Below are 15,417 nucleotides of genomic sequence, written 5' to 3'. Positions count from 1 at the left end.
AGGAGAATAAGAAATTGTCATTGTTCTCAAGGAGCTCACAGTTTAGGAGATAAAGAGACAATCAAATCAATAATTAATTGCAAACAACTGTAATACATATTACACTAAAAATGAAAACAAAAAGATTTAACTGAGAACAGGAAATGTTTAAATAGGCTTTGCATACAGGATTACTGATGTGTTATCCTCTTAGTTTTAGTCACAATTTTTAATTAAAGTAACGTTTGTTTTTGTGTTCAGCACTAAGTTAGAGAAAAATTAATGTCAAGGTCTCTAACAGGGCATGTGTTTTTCTAGGACACTTTTCTTTCAAAAGAACTGTTATAAAATGCAATCTAATTTTACGGTGAAGGCACAGGCTTAATTCTGATAAAGAAATTTAACATTGCCTTTCCTCACAGAGCTGACTGCTTTGCAGAGTCAACCATCTCTCACATGGGCTTAGTCTGCAACTTTTCTCACCACTGTCTACCACCAACAGGAGAATATTTGTGGTGACGGAACTGTACCATATCGTGACTATGGTGGTACATTCAGGAATCTACAAATGATAAAATGTATAAAAATAAATACACCAACAAGTAAAACTGTAAAATCTGAATAAGACAGGTAGATAGTACCAAGGTCATTATCCTAGTTGTGGTACCATACTATAGTTCTGTAAAATGTTACCTTTGGCAGAAACAAGGTAAAGGCTACCTTGGATCTCTGTACTATTTCTTACAACTGCATGTGAATCTATAATTATCTCAAAATATAAAGTTTAACATTTAAAAAGTTTAAATGTTTTTTCAAAGTTTACCAGTTAGGAGATGAGAGAATTAAGGTAAGGGAGAGGGACATTCCACAAAAAATTAAAAATATGAATAATATTTTGTCTAAGCCCAGGTCTTTCAAATTATAGTCTCTGGACCACTGCATAAAAATACCTGGGGCCGAATCCTGAGCCCGAATCAAGATTTACTGAGTCATTAACCAAAAGACACAGTTGTTTACTTTTTTCAGTCAGATCTCTGAGGATGGAGGCCAAAACTTGCCATTTTATCAAGCTCCTTGGTGGTTCTTATGTTTACTGTGATAAGGTGTGGGATACATGAATTGTAACGTAAAAGACCAGAAAGAAAAACTGAAATAAAAGATGGCTCCAATGACACCTAACATCAGACTAAATATTTCCAGTGATTTAAAAAAAAAAAGCTTTGAAGAACTAATTGTTCAAATTGTAAGGGATAGAAAATTCTTGCTTATCATAAAACAAAATTTGCTACCTGTAAATTTCTCCTTTAAAACTCAATTCCAAACTCAGCAGCAATACATAATAAAATTTAGCCCTTTTTTAAACAGAAAGATCATCAAATACCATCAAATATTTGAAGACACCACCATGTCCCTCTTAGTCCTATACTTCTAAATAAACAATTCTGGTTTTTTCAACCCTACGTCATTTTTTGAGACCCTTTACCATCCTATTCACCCTCTTGCCCAGCCCCATTTTTTCTTAAAAGCTTAAATCTGTTGATATTTCACACTTAACATTCCATACTTTGTGTCATTCACAATTTCTAAGTTGTCTATATATACTCTAAAGTCTTTGATTAAATGTTAAACATAAAAGGATTGGATTGAAGGTGCTTTGAAAAGTTTACAGACTTTTCAGGAAAAAAAGCTGACTTAGAGGTCAACATCAAGTAATTAACCACCAATGTGGGGGTACGACCATTTATCCAGCTATAAAATACAGAATGACATAAACAAGATAAAAGAGAATTTAAGGCCAGATTTCCTAAAATTAATTTATATCCAGGCAATTTGCAATTCAATAAATCTGAGGACAACATCAACTTGCTCTCATTTTGGCTTGTAGAAATCACAAAATGGGTAAAGGTGGATTTTAGTGAAAGGGAAGGTAGTTAGTAAACAAAAAGGGAATTAAATGCATGAAATTATGATTAAACTTTTATAAAGTTTTGATACTTAGTTTTTTTTTTAAGATTTTTCTCTGGCATAAGGAATAAAATCAAGAGACTATTTTATTTGGTATTTTTCCTTTCAACTAGTCTTAAAATCGGGCAATATTTTTATATTTTCCTGCTGTCAAACCCTTTTTTCAAACAAAATCTTATATGAAATCCTAATACATTAAATAAATAAAAGTGAAATTGCTCTAACTAAAATTAACGTGAGAGAATCTGACCTCCAAAACTGCATTATCCTTCTACATCTTGCAAAGAAACCCTAAGGTTCAATGAACTATGGTTTGAAAGCCACAGTTCTAAGATAAGGTACATGTTCTAATATCCGATAACGTACTTCCTATATGGGTAAAGAAAATGTTTGTTTTGTTTTGTGCTATTAAAGATAGTATTTTTTAGATGATATTGGTACATATATTTTATTTTGCTAATTTTGTCACATTTTCTCCATGTTTTTATAAGACAGAAAAGTAAGTTACATTGGTTACCATTTTAACTCCAATGGATCATTCCAGTGGATCTCTGAGTCCTCAGTAGCCCATGATATCCTTTTACACAAGTAACTTTACACCTCTGCACTCTTTATAATTTCCCATTCATCAATTTTAGCCTGAAGAGAATTGTATTAAGAAGGATTAAGGGCTCAATATGAAAGAATGTCAAGATCAATGGATGTAAAACTAAGGAGTTGGGGGTCATGTATTTGCCATTGTTGGTCTAGGGCAGTGTTTTTCAAACCCTTGACTATGACCCATAATATTAAACCATTTAAAACCATTACCAAAACTGAAAGAAAGGCTTCACAAAATAATATTCACCCAAACTATTTTTACTTATTTATTTTTTAGAGACAGGGTCTCCCTCTGTCACCCAGGCTGGAGTGCAGTGGCATTATCATAGCTCACTGCAACCTTGAACTCCTAGGCTCAAATGGTCTTCCCACCTTAACCTCCAGAATAGCTGGGACTTCAGGTGTGCACCACCATGCCCAGCTACCCAAACTATTTTCTATTTTATTTTATTCTAATTTATTTTTTAAGGCTAGCTATGATTGACTTAAATAGTAGTAATAACTGATAAATCATAATTTACAACCCACTGATCTTGACCTGAACAACAAAAAACACTAGACAGATCAGGAGTCACAGACTTTTTCCATAAAAATCTTGATAGTACATATTTTAGGCTTTGTAGGCCACATATAGTCTCTGTTGTAACCACACAACTCTGTTGCAGTAGGGTGAAAGCAGCCATAGATAGTATGTAAACACAACCATAGCTGTGTTCCAATAAAGGTACATTTACAAAAGCAGGCAGTGAGCTGGATTTGGCATGTGGCCATAGTTTGATGACCTGTGGTCTATACTACAGTATACTGACCTACCGCAAAATGAGCAGTTAAAGTAGTAGTATCTCCATATTACTGATGAAATACCTAGAATACTAAAAGGTTTAAGTGATGTACCCAACTACTGAGCAGGAGACAAGTATACTGACTGCATCATAATATAATGCTTCTCCCCCTCTACACTACTCCACACATGAGAGATGCATTGTTAATGAGTTTTAGCATAATTGCTATGAGTTTTAGCAATACTGAACACAACACATCATACAAATCCATACTGTACTCACCTTTATTCACTCACTCATTCATTCAATCAACCAACAGTATACCTATTATATAAACTACAAGGAGAATTTATACAATTAACTCTTAATTATACCAGAGAGGATATATCATAGCTTAAAAATAAAAGACAATGATTGTGAAAAAAATAGTAGTAAAACTATTAAAAATCTGAAAAAATTTACATTTTAAAAAGCAATCATTTCTGAACTCCGCAGCAAACAATAAAAATACATCATCACCTCTCTTCCAAAGAAGGAATAATCTCTCAACCCAATATCAAGTTTAATGCTCCTAAACTACTGTCTTTACGCTAAAGTTACTACTGGATAATATAATAGCTTAGGACCTTATGAACCATGTTATTATTCTGCTTTAATTTTGATTTGGAGTTATACATAATTTTCTTTGACTCCAGTCTCCAAATTATTGAAAAGGTGGCTGTATGAAGAAAAACTTACCTTTCAGATTGAAGCTTAGTGGTTTTTACTATTAAATCTTGAGTCTGTTCCTTTGCTGCCTAAAATTATAAACATATCTAATATAAGTACATTCCAATTTTATTTTATTTCAGAAAACAAAACTACCACTTACTGAAATTTAGACTTAAAACAAATGAGATCACTCTATGGAACTCAAAAGAGAAGCACAACAAAAGGAAATACGTAGACGTTTCAAGGCTCATCCACTGGAGGAACACACTCAAGAGTCTTAATATACACACAATGCTAAGGCTTACAAGAAAGAAAAAGGTATCCAGATGCTGACTAAAGAACTTAATAGTTCATGATGCTTTTTAGTGCAACAGAAGCACTGGAAGAACAAGTTAAGAATGGTATGGTATGGACATGTTGAACTGAGATACCATGCAACCTCTACATGGGGTTGTTAACTAAGTCACTGAAAAGGAAGTGTGGAGCTCAACAGAAAAGTGTAAGATGGAGGTAAAAATTTGAAAGTTGTAATATACAAACTACCTGCCATATAAGTTTTTGGTGAGGATCAGAGCTAGCCCCATCTAAAGGACACAAGGCTATTCCTAACCAACTTTCATTCTAAGCAATTCTCTCTTCCCTAAGCCAGAGTTGAAAGGATCAAGAGTGAAAAGTCAATTAAGAAAGCATTTTATCCAAAGATTAGAACACATTCACGAAGTGGCTTTAAAAAAAGACAACAAGATTCTCTCTCAAAGATCTGAACTGGGGAATATTACAAAACTAAGGCAATAAACAACAAGAAGAGAAGCAAGTAGTCATGAGGCATGTACAGAAATAGAGTCCTTGCCTTGAAGAAAAATTAAATGAGCCAGAAAGATGCATAAATTACGTCATTAGTAAAGTAGAGAAAAACACATAAAATAGAAGGTGAGTCAGTCTGTTAAAGAGAAAATACCAGCGCAAACACCTGAAGACACTGGGTCATTTTCATGTTAGAACACCACAATAAAGAGTCAAGCCTCTGTTGCTAAGGTTTCTTCCTTTCTTTTTTTTTGAGACAGAGTCTCGCTCTGTCGCCCAGGCTGGATGGAGTGCAGTGGCGCAATCTCAGCTCACTGCAAGCTCTGCCTCCCGGGTTCACGCCATTCTCCTGCCTCAGCCTCCTGAGTAGCTGGGACTACAGGCGCCTGCCACCACTCCCGGCTAATTTTTTGTATTTTCAGTAGAGAAGGGGTTTCACCGTGTTAACCTGGATAGTCTCAATCTCCTGACCTCGTGATCCGCCTGCCTCGGCCTCCCAAAGTGCTAGGATTACAGGCGTGAGCCACTGCGCCTGGCCTGTTGCTAAGGTTTCTTTCTAGAGCTGCCTTAGACCTAGACACCTCCAGTTCTGGGTTTTTAGAGGCCTAATCCTCTACAAACTCAGTTTTCAGGCTGTGAGGGAAATTCTCTTATTGCTTTCTAAGTATCCTGTCAATAACAGAGCCTGACTGCCACCTCAAATGAAGCTATTTTGAGTGTATGTTCCCAGGAAATAGATTTTTTAAGAAAATAGATTTGAACCTAGGTAATTCTGCATATCACTTATCTTTATTATTATTATTTGTTTTTAAAGACACAGGGTCTCATTCTGTCACCCAGCCTGGAGTATGGTGGTACAATCTTGAGTCACTGTAGTCTTGACCTCTGGGCCCAAGCAATCCTCCCACCTAAGCCTCCAGAATAGCTATCACTATAGGCATGTGCCACCATGCCTGGCTAACTTATTAAAAGTTTTTGGTAGAGATGGGGTCTTGCTATGTTGCCCAGACTGGTCACAAAGGATCCTTCTGCCTCAGCCTCCCAAAATGCTGAGATTATGGGTGTGAGCCACCATGCCCGGCCATTTCACTGACTTTTAAGGAATGGAGCTCAACATGATAGCTCCCAAGGTACTCTTTTAGAATTATTAGACTGCCAATAACTTCTTCAAATGCTTATACTTCTTAAACTTTAAAGTTCCATTTCCACCCTTGTACAGTCTGGCCTTATGCAATTTTTAAAATATAGTATCCCCTCAAGTCAAAGATATATTTACATTTTAATATTTCTGAAAAAAAAGAATGCTTCACAAAATCAGTATCAAAAAACATTTACTAGCTTTTTAGTTCAGTCATTATTGAGGGTGTACCTTATAATTAACACCATTTATTAATCAATGAAATATGATACTTTAGCACAATGTTATATAATAAGAATTTGCAAATATTTTTTGCATATGTCCTGATTTTTTTCATTTATAAACTATGGTAAGAATTCCAAAGTAATATTTAATAATATTAATGAATATTATTAATCTCACTTTCCATTTATCTTAAATGTTAAAGATGATTATTGTTGAATTAATAATAAACATATGCATCTAAATGTAATTTATCCAAGGAAAACCACAAAGGAATAAACAATAACATATATGAAACTACCGATTACATTTTTAAATGTTTTCTAATAATTTCTAAAAGGTACCATAGTCAAAGCATTTCAGAAAATATTAAATAATTAAATGAATCATTATAACAACATTCTACAAGAAAAACAGGGAGGATACTCTAAGAAATACTTTTCTTTATGAATGAATAACTTAAGAACATTAGAGTTGATATTATGAACATATACTATTAGAATTCCAATAGTGCTATATCCAAATAAATTACCTTTAAGCATAATTTGAAGGAATAAACAAAACCTCAAAATCATGGACCTCCTACTATTAGAAATGATATGTGGATCAAAAACGAATGTAAACAATAGGCAGTATCAAATATTTTTAAATATTCAATCAAAAAGCTATGAGGGAATCTTTTATAGTTGATAAAAATGTTCTGTATCTTGATTATGGTTGTTGTTTCACAGGTGTATAAAACTGTCAACCCTATCAATATGAACACTTTGAATGGGTGCAGTTTATTACCATTCATAAATTATTCCGCAATAAAGTTGACCTGAATAAAGAAAGAAAATAGGCCCATGTCACTATAGAAGAAAAAATAGGACGTAAGATGGGTGCAAAGAAAATATAAAGGACTGGCCGGGCATGGTGGCTCATGTCTGTAATCCCAGCACTTTGGGAGGCCAAGGCAGGCAGATCACTTGAGGTCAGGAGTTTGAGACCAGCCTGGACAACATGGCGAAATCCTGCCTCTATTAAAAATACAAAAATTAGCCCGGTGTGGTGTCAGGCGCCTGCAATCCCAGCTACTTGGGAGGCTGAGACAGAATTGCTTGAACCCAGAAGGTGGAGGTTGCTGTGAGCCAAGATCGCACCACTGAGGATAGAGTGAGACTCTGTCTCAAAAAAAAAATACAAAAGACAAAACAGAAGGAGACACTTCAGTTGTAATTTAAAATATTTATAAACTATTTGAAAAATAGCACGAAGAATAAAAATACTATGATCTTTTTATATTTAAAACTCTCTATGATGAAAAGTATAAAAATATAAGGGTACAAATTAAAAAATAAGAGATTCTACCACTAAAAATTGGAAACCGAGTAGTCTAATATTACAGAGCATAATATTATTTAAAAAACACAAAGGTACAATATAGAAAACATTATAAAGTGTAATTTGAGGAAAGGCATTACATTATGGAGACTAAAAGATAAGAAAAGGAAATAAAAAAGTTAAAGAAAAAGAAGGGTCAAACAAAATCAACCACTGAGGAATAAAGTAAATATATGCCAAAAATGTGAAATGGCCATTAATAATTAGTATATACTATATAATTATTTAAATATTGTCAAATTAACAAATACCTAAATATTGGACTAAGAGACAATAAACATGTCAATAATATCTGATAGGTTAGTAAGAATATCAAAATTTAGACAAGACCAGAAAAGATAAAATTTTAGAGAAACAAGAAATTAACTAGTCCTGCAAACTGATGATGCAAGTAGCCTGTGATTAATCTAGAGAATATGCATTAATGATTCTTCCTAGAATCACTGTTGATGTCAATAGTTCCAGGAGACACTTAGAGATAGAAGCTTGCTCTTAAAATGTGAAGGTAGTAGACGTAATCATGATTGGCCCTTAGGAGGAAACTGTTCTATGTACTACTCCAAAATTAGATGACTGAGGGTAATTAAGTCAAAATGCTGATTCTGCTGCCAAATTTTAAGTTTACAACTGCTTTCATTAAAAGACCTAAAATTATACATATTTTCCCAGAATTGTTTTAAGGCTATGCATAAATCAGAATTAAGCTGGGTCTTTAGCAGGCACAGCTTTAGTGTGAAATTAATCCTAAGGCTTCGTACTAAATCATTCCTCCTAGATTTCTAGAATATTATGGAATTGAAAGGTTTATCACAATTCTACATAGTTAGCTCTGTACTGGCTAGACCAAAATATAAATGCTCTAAAGTCAATTGAACAATATTAATAAATCATTATCCAAAGAAACACAAAGATATCTAAAATTTTTTAAAATAAGGATTATATTTATACCCAAATTTCCTACAGGGCATTATGGATTAGATATCTATACATTTTGTAGACCTAATAATTTTTGAAAGTTTACTTTATAGCGGGAACTATGCCAAAATCTAGCCATTATACAACACCTGTAGGCGACTTGTCATATCTTGACAACAGTTGCTCATTGCTTGAACATCTTCACTTATGCTTTCAAGTTCCTGAAAAGGAGAAAAGTAACATCACACATCATATATACAGTAAGAAGAAGGTTCTCTTCTCTTAGCTAAATCCTTATTTTAGTTACATAAATTTTTTTTTTTGTCAAGGCATGACAAGAGATCCCATATTTAAAACTGGAAATGATTAAAAAGAATAACATCTAGTGTTAGAAAAACTGTAAAGAAAATAGTCCATTCCTTTTAGAGAATATGACCACAGGAAAATGGCAAATGCTTTATAAAACTGAATATCCCTTTGTTCCTAGTGTTATTCAATTGCAGTTATTCTTATTGATGTTCAAATAGTCCTATGTTTGGCCAGTAGAAGAATCCTCTTCATATTAGCTCCAAAGTCCTTTTGACATTTATTCAATCGTCTCAGATAGCATCTTTGCTTTCTGATACTGATAAGATTGTTCCTTTTAGTAGGAAATGATGTTTAAAAGAGCCAGGCACGGTGGCACATACCTGTAGTCCCACTTACTTGGGAGACTAAGGTGCGAGAATTGAGTGAGCCCAGGAGTTCGATGCTATAGTGTACTATGATCACACCTGGGAACAGCCACTGCACTCCAGCCTGGGCAACATAGCAAGATTGATCTCTAATATAATTTTAAAAAAATCCTTTCCAAATTATTAGTCTTCAGTCAATAAAAACCTACCAAGGTGTTAAAACAATCTATTTTTATTGAACACTCATTGAAACCATGTGCAACACTTCCATAACTCACAGAGAAATATATTAATATTACAATGTATTAATACAGTTAATAAAATATTACATAATAAATAAGATATAATAACATAAAATTTATTTTCACTCTATGGCGAGTGGACTACACTCTCAAGTATGATGAATCATTATTAATACATTGAAGTTACTGATATTAATCTGAAATTTTCATATTTTAGGATATAGTAAAAGTAACTCAATTCTAATTAATCTCCAATAGAGAAGTTGTTATCCAAGAGAGGTTTATTCAATGAGGGGATATTTCTATTGGAAAGCCATTCAGGGAAATGTTAATGTTTTTGTTAAAAAAGCTAAAATTCCTAAGATAATCTTCTAGAACAATGTTACAACTTTACAAATTAATATTTGTGGAAGTCACAGATTCATAAATCACATTAATACAAATAAAGACCCAAATGCGGCAAGAGAAATTAGCTAAGTTTTCTATTTGGGCATAGTATACGAATAGCAAATATATCAATTTAATTCAAAAAAATACTTAGCACAGAGCCAGGCATAACAGTAAGTTCTTAACATATGCTAAATGAAAAGAGTTTACATACCTCCTTCACGTCCTTGAAAATGCTTACAAATTCTTCATTGATGGCTAAACTTTTACGTTCAATATCTCCACGTAAATTTCTTCGAGTTCTCAGACTATTTTCAACAAAAAAGGTTGAAAGTGCCTTGAGAGCTTCTAACATCTCCTATACAATTGGTAACAGAAGATAGTTACTGGAACTAATTTTTAAATGTTTTCCTAATCTCAAGACAAAATGTAATGAAATCATTTTCAAATGATTTGTTTTCATTAAACAATCCAAAAAATATTGAAGGACCTTCAAATTACTGAAGCATGCTTATTTCCAGAACATAATAAGGGTATACTTACTTGTGTATAGTGTTATATATATAAGAGGTTCATTGCAGAATTGTTTGGAATTGCAAAGACTAGAAATAATCTAAATGTCCATCTAAAAGGGATTGGTTAAATAAATTATGATATACCTATTTACAAAAAAAAATCTTTATGCACTTACATAGTATAAGCTTTGAGATATGGTAAGTGAAACATCAAAGCGTAGAAACAGTTATAATACCAACAGTTAAAAACTTAAAAGGAATATATACATGCATATTTACTTGCGTATACCTAGTTTACACATATATAATGTACACATTAACTATCTCCGGAACAATCTATTTAAGAATAAGTACTGGAAGCCTCCAGGCTAGAAACTGAATAACTGGAAGCAGAACTTGGAAGAACTTAAAGGGGAAGGCCTCTCTGAGGTGACTTTGACCTGAGGCCTCAGTGGTAGGCAGCCAGTCATGGAGACAAAGCCTTCCACAGACAGAGCACACAGTGAGTACAAAGACCCTAAAGTGGTAGAAGGAAGGCCACTATGACTGAAGCTATGAGAAATTATTACGATTTTAGGCAGGGGAGTAATATAATACAATTTACATTTATAAAAGTTTATTCAACTTTGTAAGGGAAATGAATGGTAGAGGGGTACAAGAAAGGAGGTAGGTAAGAGAAAAAACTAAAATATGTATGGTTTGATAGTGGCTTAAACCAAGATGGCAGTAGTACAAATGAAAAAGAGATATTCCAAAACATGGCACAGTGGCTTACATCTGTAATCCCAGCAGTTCGGGAGGTCAAGTTGGGAGGATAGTTTGATGCCAGGAGTTCAAGACCAGCCTGCGTAACATAGTGAGGCCCTATCTCTACAAAAAATCAAAAAATTAGCCAGGTATGGTGGCATGTGCCTGTAGACCCAGCTACCTGGGAAGCCGTGGCAGGAGGATCGCTTGAGCCCGCAAGATCGAGGCTGCAGTAAAGCTGTGTTCTCTCCACTGGACTCTAGCCTGGGTGACAGAGTGAGACGTGGTCTCAAAAAAAAAAAAAAGATATTCCAAAATTTTTTTTCAAAGTAGGATACGTTTGTGGATTTAACAGGAGATGTAAAAAAAAAAGTGACAAGAATCCAAAATTACTCATATGCTTCTTGCTTGACGGGGTAAATGGTGATGTTCTTTAGCGAGAGTGGAACCAGTTTAGGGAAAAATCAAGAGTTCCGCCCATGTTAAGTTCTATGATGTCAATCAGTATCCAATTGGAAGTATAGTATAGACAACTGATTCTACAAATCTGGAGCTCAGTCCATGTCAGAAACACAGTCATAAATTTGAGAGTAATCATGCTTTTTACTACTTAAAATTATGAAAGGACAAGATTTTTCTCACAGAGAGAACATGAAAAGAGAAGAGAGCAGAGAACCAAGCCCAGGACACCCCATAGTACCCTAAATTTTGCAGATATACATGTCTACACCTCTACTACTATATATTCTAGTAGGCTTACCCTTTCATGTTTCTGTTACGATATTTTGAAATATTGGCTGGATTGACAAAAATAGTAAAGCTATTTATATAAATCCAACTTAATATTTAAGGGGAAGCAAAAATATGTTTACAACTATAAATACTTACCATACCAAAAAAAAGAAAAAAAAAAAAACCCATAAAGTGAAGCAGTTTCTTTTGACTATAACCTTGAAATGTCCTTAGGTCTGGTTCAAAGAAGTAGTCAGTAATATTGAATGAACGAAATCAGACTCAAATGTAAATTACAGATCCACCAGTTACTAGTTGTATGACAACCTAGCTGCACTCTCTCCATGCTTTATTATCCTCATGGTAAAAAGAAGGTCATGTGGCCAGGCGCTCTGGCTCACGCCTTGTAACCCCAGCACTTTGGGAGGCCGAGGCGGGCAGATCACCTGAGGTCTGGAGTTCGAAACCCGCCTGACCAACAAGGAGAAACCCCATCGCTACTAAAAATACAAAATTAGCCGGGTGTGGTGGCGCATGCCTGTAATCCCAGCTACTCAGGAGGCTGAGGCAGAAGAATCACTTGAACCCGGGAGACGGAGGTTGGGGTGAGCCGAGATTGCACCATTGCACTCCAGCCTGGGCAACAAGCGCGAAACTCTGTCTTAAAAAAAAAAAAAAAAAAGGCCATGTTATCTACATCAGAATAAGTAGCAGCCTTAAATGATATAATAAATATCAATACGAGATACATTAAACACTTCATAAATTTTATGATAAAATTAATATTTGTTAAGAAACAGTAAGTGCCAGGCTCTTTGCAAAGGACTTTACCTGGAGTCTCTCACTGAGTCCTCAAATAACCACCATGAGAAAGTTACTAGCAGTATTCCTAATTTCTAAACGGAAGCTGAGATTAGTGAAGGGACTTATTCAAATCATAATGCACAAATGTAGTGGTTCTATCTAATAAGTGGCAGCCCCCAGAGCCCTTCTTTCTTATTCATTACATTGCAATGTTATTTTGTTACATACCGGAGTCAAATTGTTATTGACAGCTATTTTTCAGTTACCTACATATTCACCTGTAAAATTCTCTAACTTTGACATATGTTCTTCTTTATGTTACACTGTCATGATCAATTTACCTAGCGACTCACGGACACAGAAGAGATGGCTGGGTGGGTATGTGAGCAACTGTAAAGTCCAACTTAAGTTTCAGGAGGTACTTGCGAGAGCATGCGGTCTATCTTCTAAAGAAATACAGCCTGAGCCCACAGATCATAGCGCTTGGCTAACAACAAAAAAAACTAGTAGATATAAGTTCATTTCAGCCATGGGCAAAGGTAGTTCTTTCGCGCTGCAAATTATTGTAGCTGTTGTCACTTGTCGGCGGAAACGCTCCCTTATCCCTACCAATGCTCTCTTGGTCTCCTGACCCCCATTCGCATTATCTTGGAATCTGCTCTTCTGCATGTATTTCCTATCCCGTCCTGTGCTCTCCTCCTGTCTCCCGGCTCACACCGCCAAACACCTCCGGGGGTGTATGGAGGGCACCTTTCGAGGCGCCGCAGTTCATCAATCCCATCCAGAGAGTCTTGAAGGCACCTTTTCAGGTGGAGAGAACACACAGGAAACCCCTTCGCTTTTCCGGAGGTTACTGGGGCTCCCCTTTCTCACCCCCCCTACCCCCGGCGCCCGCAGAACAGCGGAGCCCGCAGGGCTGGGGTCACTCGCGGTCGCTCTGCGGCCGGGACGAGGGAGACCGCGGTGGGTCCCTGACAGACGCCGCCCCCGGCCCGGCTCAGCCCCGCGGGAACCTGTGCCTCCGGCCCCACCAACCCCGGTTACCTTGTCGTTGTCCAGCCGCGTCTCCAGGATCTTATGCAGCTTGCGCGACAGCGGGTTGTTGGTCGTCGCCGAGGTCCCGCCTGCCCCATTGTTGAGGCCGTTGGCAGCCCCGGTCGCAGACACTGCGACCACTTCCCCGCTGCCCTCGGCCATAGCGCTGCGCGTCCCGCCCCTTGCTGCCACCTCAACCAGGCAGGGACAGCGGCGGCAGCGCGAATATTGCGCATGTGCAGATCGGCCGCGCATGCGCATCGGTCCCGGAAGGCTCCACCGGGTAACCCTGCCTGGGCTCCCAGAAGGGTGAGGGGTGAAGAAGATGTTGGGGGCGGGACAAGACCCTCAGGTGGGAGGAGAAAATTGCTAGGATTAGAGAGGACTTTGGAACTGTGAGTCTGCGAGCTTCTGAGCTAATTAGATGACAGCCAAATGAAATATGTAAAATACACCAAGACTTGTGCCTGGCATATACATTCAGTAGAAGTTAACTAGAAGTTTAAATTAAATTTGCCTTATCTGAATTCATTTTTTTGAAAATTATGTGTTGAAGGCAGTATGTGCCAAGTACTCTGGTAGGCACTGGAGAATCTACATTGTATGTCTGAAACAGACAAAGCAGTTAATAGATGTTATTAGGTTGTGATGAGTGCTCAGGGCATGAAGTAGTACAGTGAAAGAAAATGAAGGAAAAGGCCCACTTCACTCAGGGAGGTTTGGAGAGGAGTTGACACTTAAACTGAGATTCGAAGGAGAATCAGAATGTGAGGAGAAATCATTCCCAGTTACAAGAAAAGTGTGTAAGTGTACAGGCTTCAAAACAAGATGAACTTGGCTCTGACACAAATGGACCAGAGCTATGCAACTGTAAAGTAATGGATAAGAAAGTAACAAATTGAGAAAACCTCCCAGGAAACGCTGAAAAACAAACGTCTTTTTTTTTCTTTCTTCTCTCATTTTTTAAAATTTGAATCAAAATAAAATCCTGGACTTCTGTGAATTATTTGTCAGAAACATTATTTGGCTCTTGTCATCAATTTTCCTTGTTTCATATATATCTATGTACATATTTATATTGTATATCAGACTTAAGGGAAAATTACCTATTACACAGGTCACATAAAGAAAGCACTGACAAAACCACTCATCTCTACTCTAATAAAGACGAGAAGGCTCAACTATCCAAAAGAAAAAAATATACAAAAAGCAACAATATCTAGGTATGTATTCAACAAAAACTACAGAGAACCTAGATGAAGAAAACTTTAAAGTGCTACTGGGAGAACATACAACTTAAAGCAATGAAAAAATATATTGTTCTCTTCAACAGGAAGACTCAATATTGTAAGATGTCTTTTTCACAGATAAATTTAAGTTCAGTGTAACCAAAACTAAAATATCAAAGGTGTTCCTAAGGTGTATATATCCAAATGAATCTTGACTATATAAAGCAATAATATAATGTGGAGTTTGCAAATATGTACAGTTCAAAGGAATGACAATGATAGCATGCCAAGTCAGGAGTGGTCATGAGCTATCACATATTGTATGACTTCCTTATGTGAAATCTCCCAAATAGGTAAATCCACAGAGATAGAAAATAGATTAGTGGTTCTGGGAAGAGGAGTATTGAGAAGAGGGAATGGGGAGTACCAGCTCATTGTACAGGTTAGTTTTGGGGGAGATGAAAATACTCTAAAGCTAAATTGTGGTGATGGCTGCACAACTCTGTCAATATACTAAAAACCACTGAACTGTACACTTTAAATGAATGAATTG

At 36.1% G+C, this 15,417-nt stretch overlaps 1 protein-coding gene across 2 annotated transcripts in view; it reads right to left on the bottom strand.

The window, feature by feature from the left end:
• COG6 (component of oligomeric golgi complex 6) overlaps nt 1-13,897 on the bottom strand; it is a 102,574-nt gene extending 88,677 nt beyond the window's left edge. Inside the window, exons 1-5 of one of the 2 annotated variants that reach the window (XM_025364607.1) lie at nt 13,645-13,897; nt 12,628-12,692; nt 10,017-10,160; nt 8,649-8,720; nt 4,065-4,123 (exon numbers count right to left, since the gene is read on the bottom strand). In XM_025364607.1, the coding sequence (XP_025220392.1) occupies nt 4,065-4,123; nt 8,649-8,720; nt 10,017-10,157 (272 nt within the window). In that variant the 5' untranslated portion in view covers nt 10,158-10,160; nt 12,628-12,692; nt 13,645-13,897. The remainder of the gene's footprint in view (nt 1-4,064; nt 4,124-8,648; nt 8,721-10,016; nt 10,161-12,627; nt 12,693-13,644) is intronic. The other variant, XM_025364606.1, reaches the window with a different exon arrangement.
• Between the last annotated feature and the right edge of the window lie 1,520 nt (nt 13,898-15,417).

This window comes from Theropithecus gelada, chromosome 17, assembly GCF_003255815.1.
Source record: "Theropithecus gelada isolate Dixy chromosome 17, Tgel_1.0, whole genome shotgun sequence".
NCBI lineage: Eukaryota > Metazoa > Chordata > Mammalia > Primates > Cercopithecidae > Theropithecus > Theropithecus gelada.
Note: the sequence above shows the minus strand (reverse complement) of the source record. Positions and strands in the feature narration are given on the sequence as shown.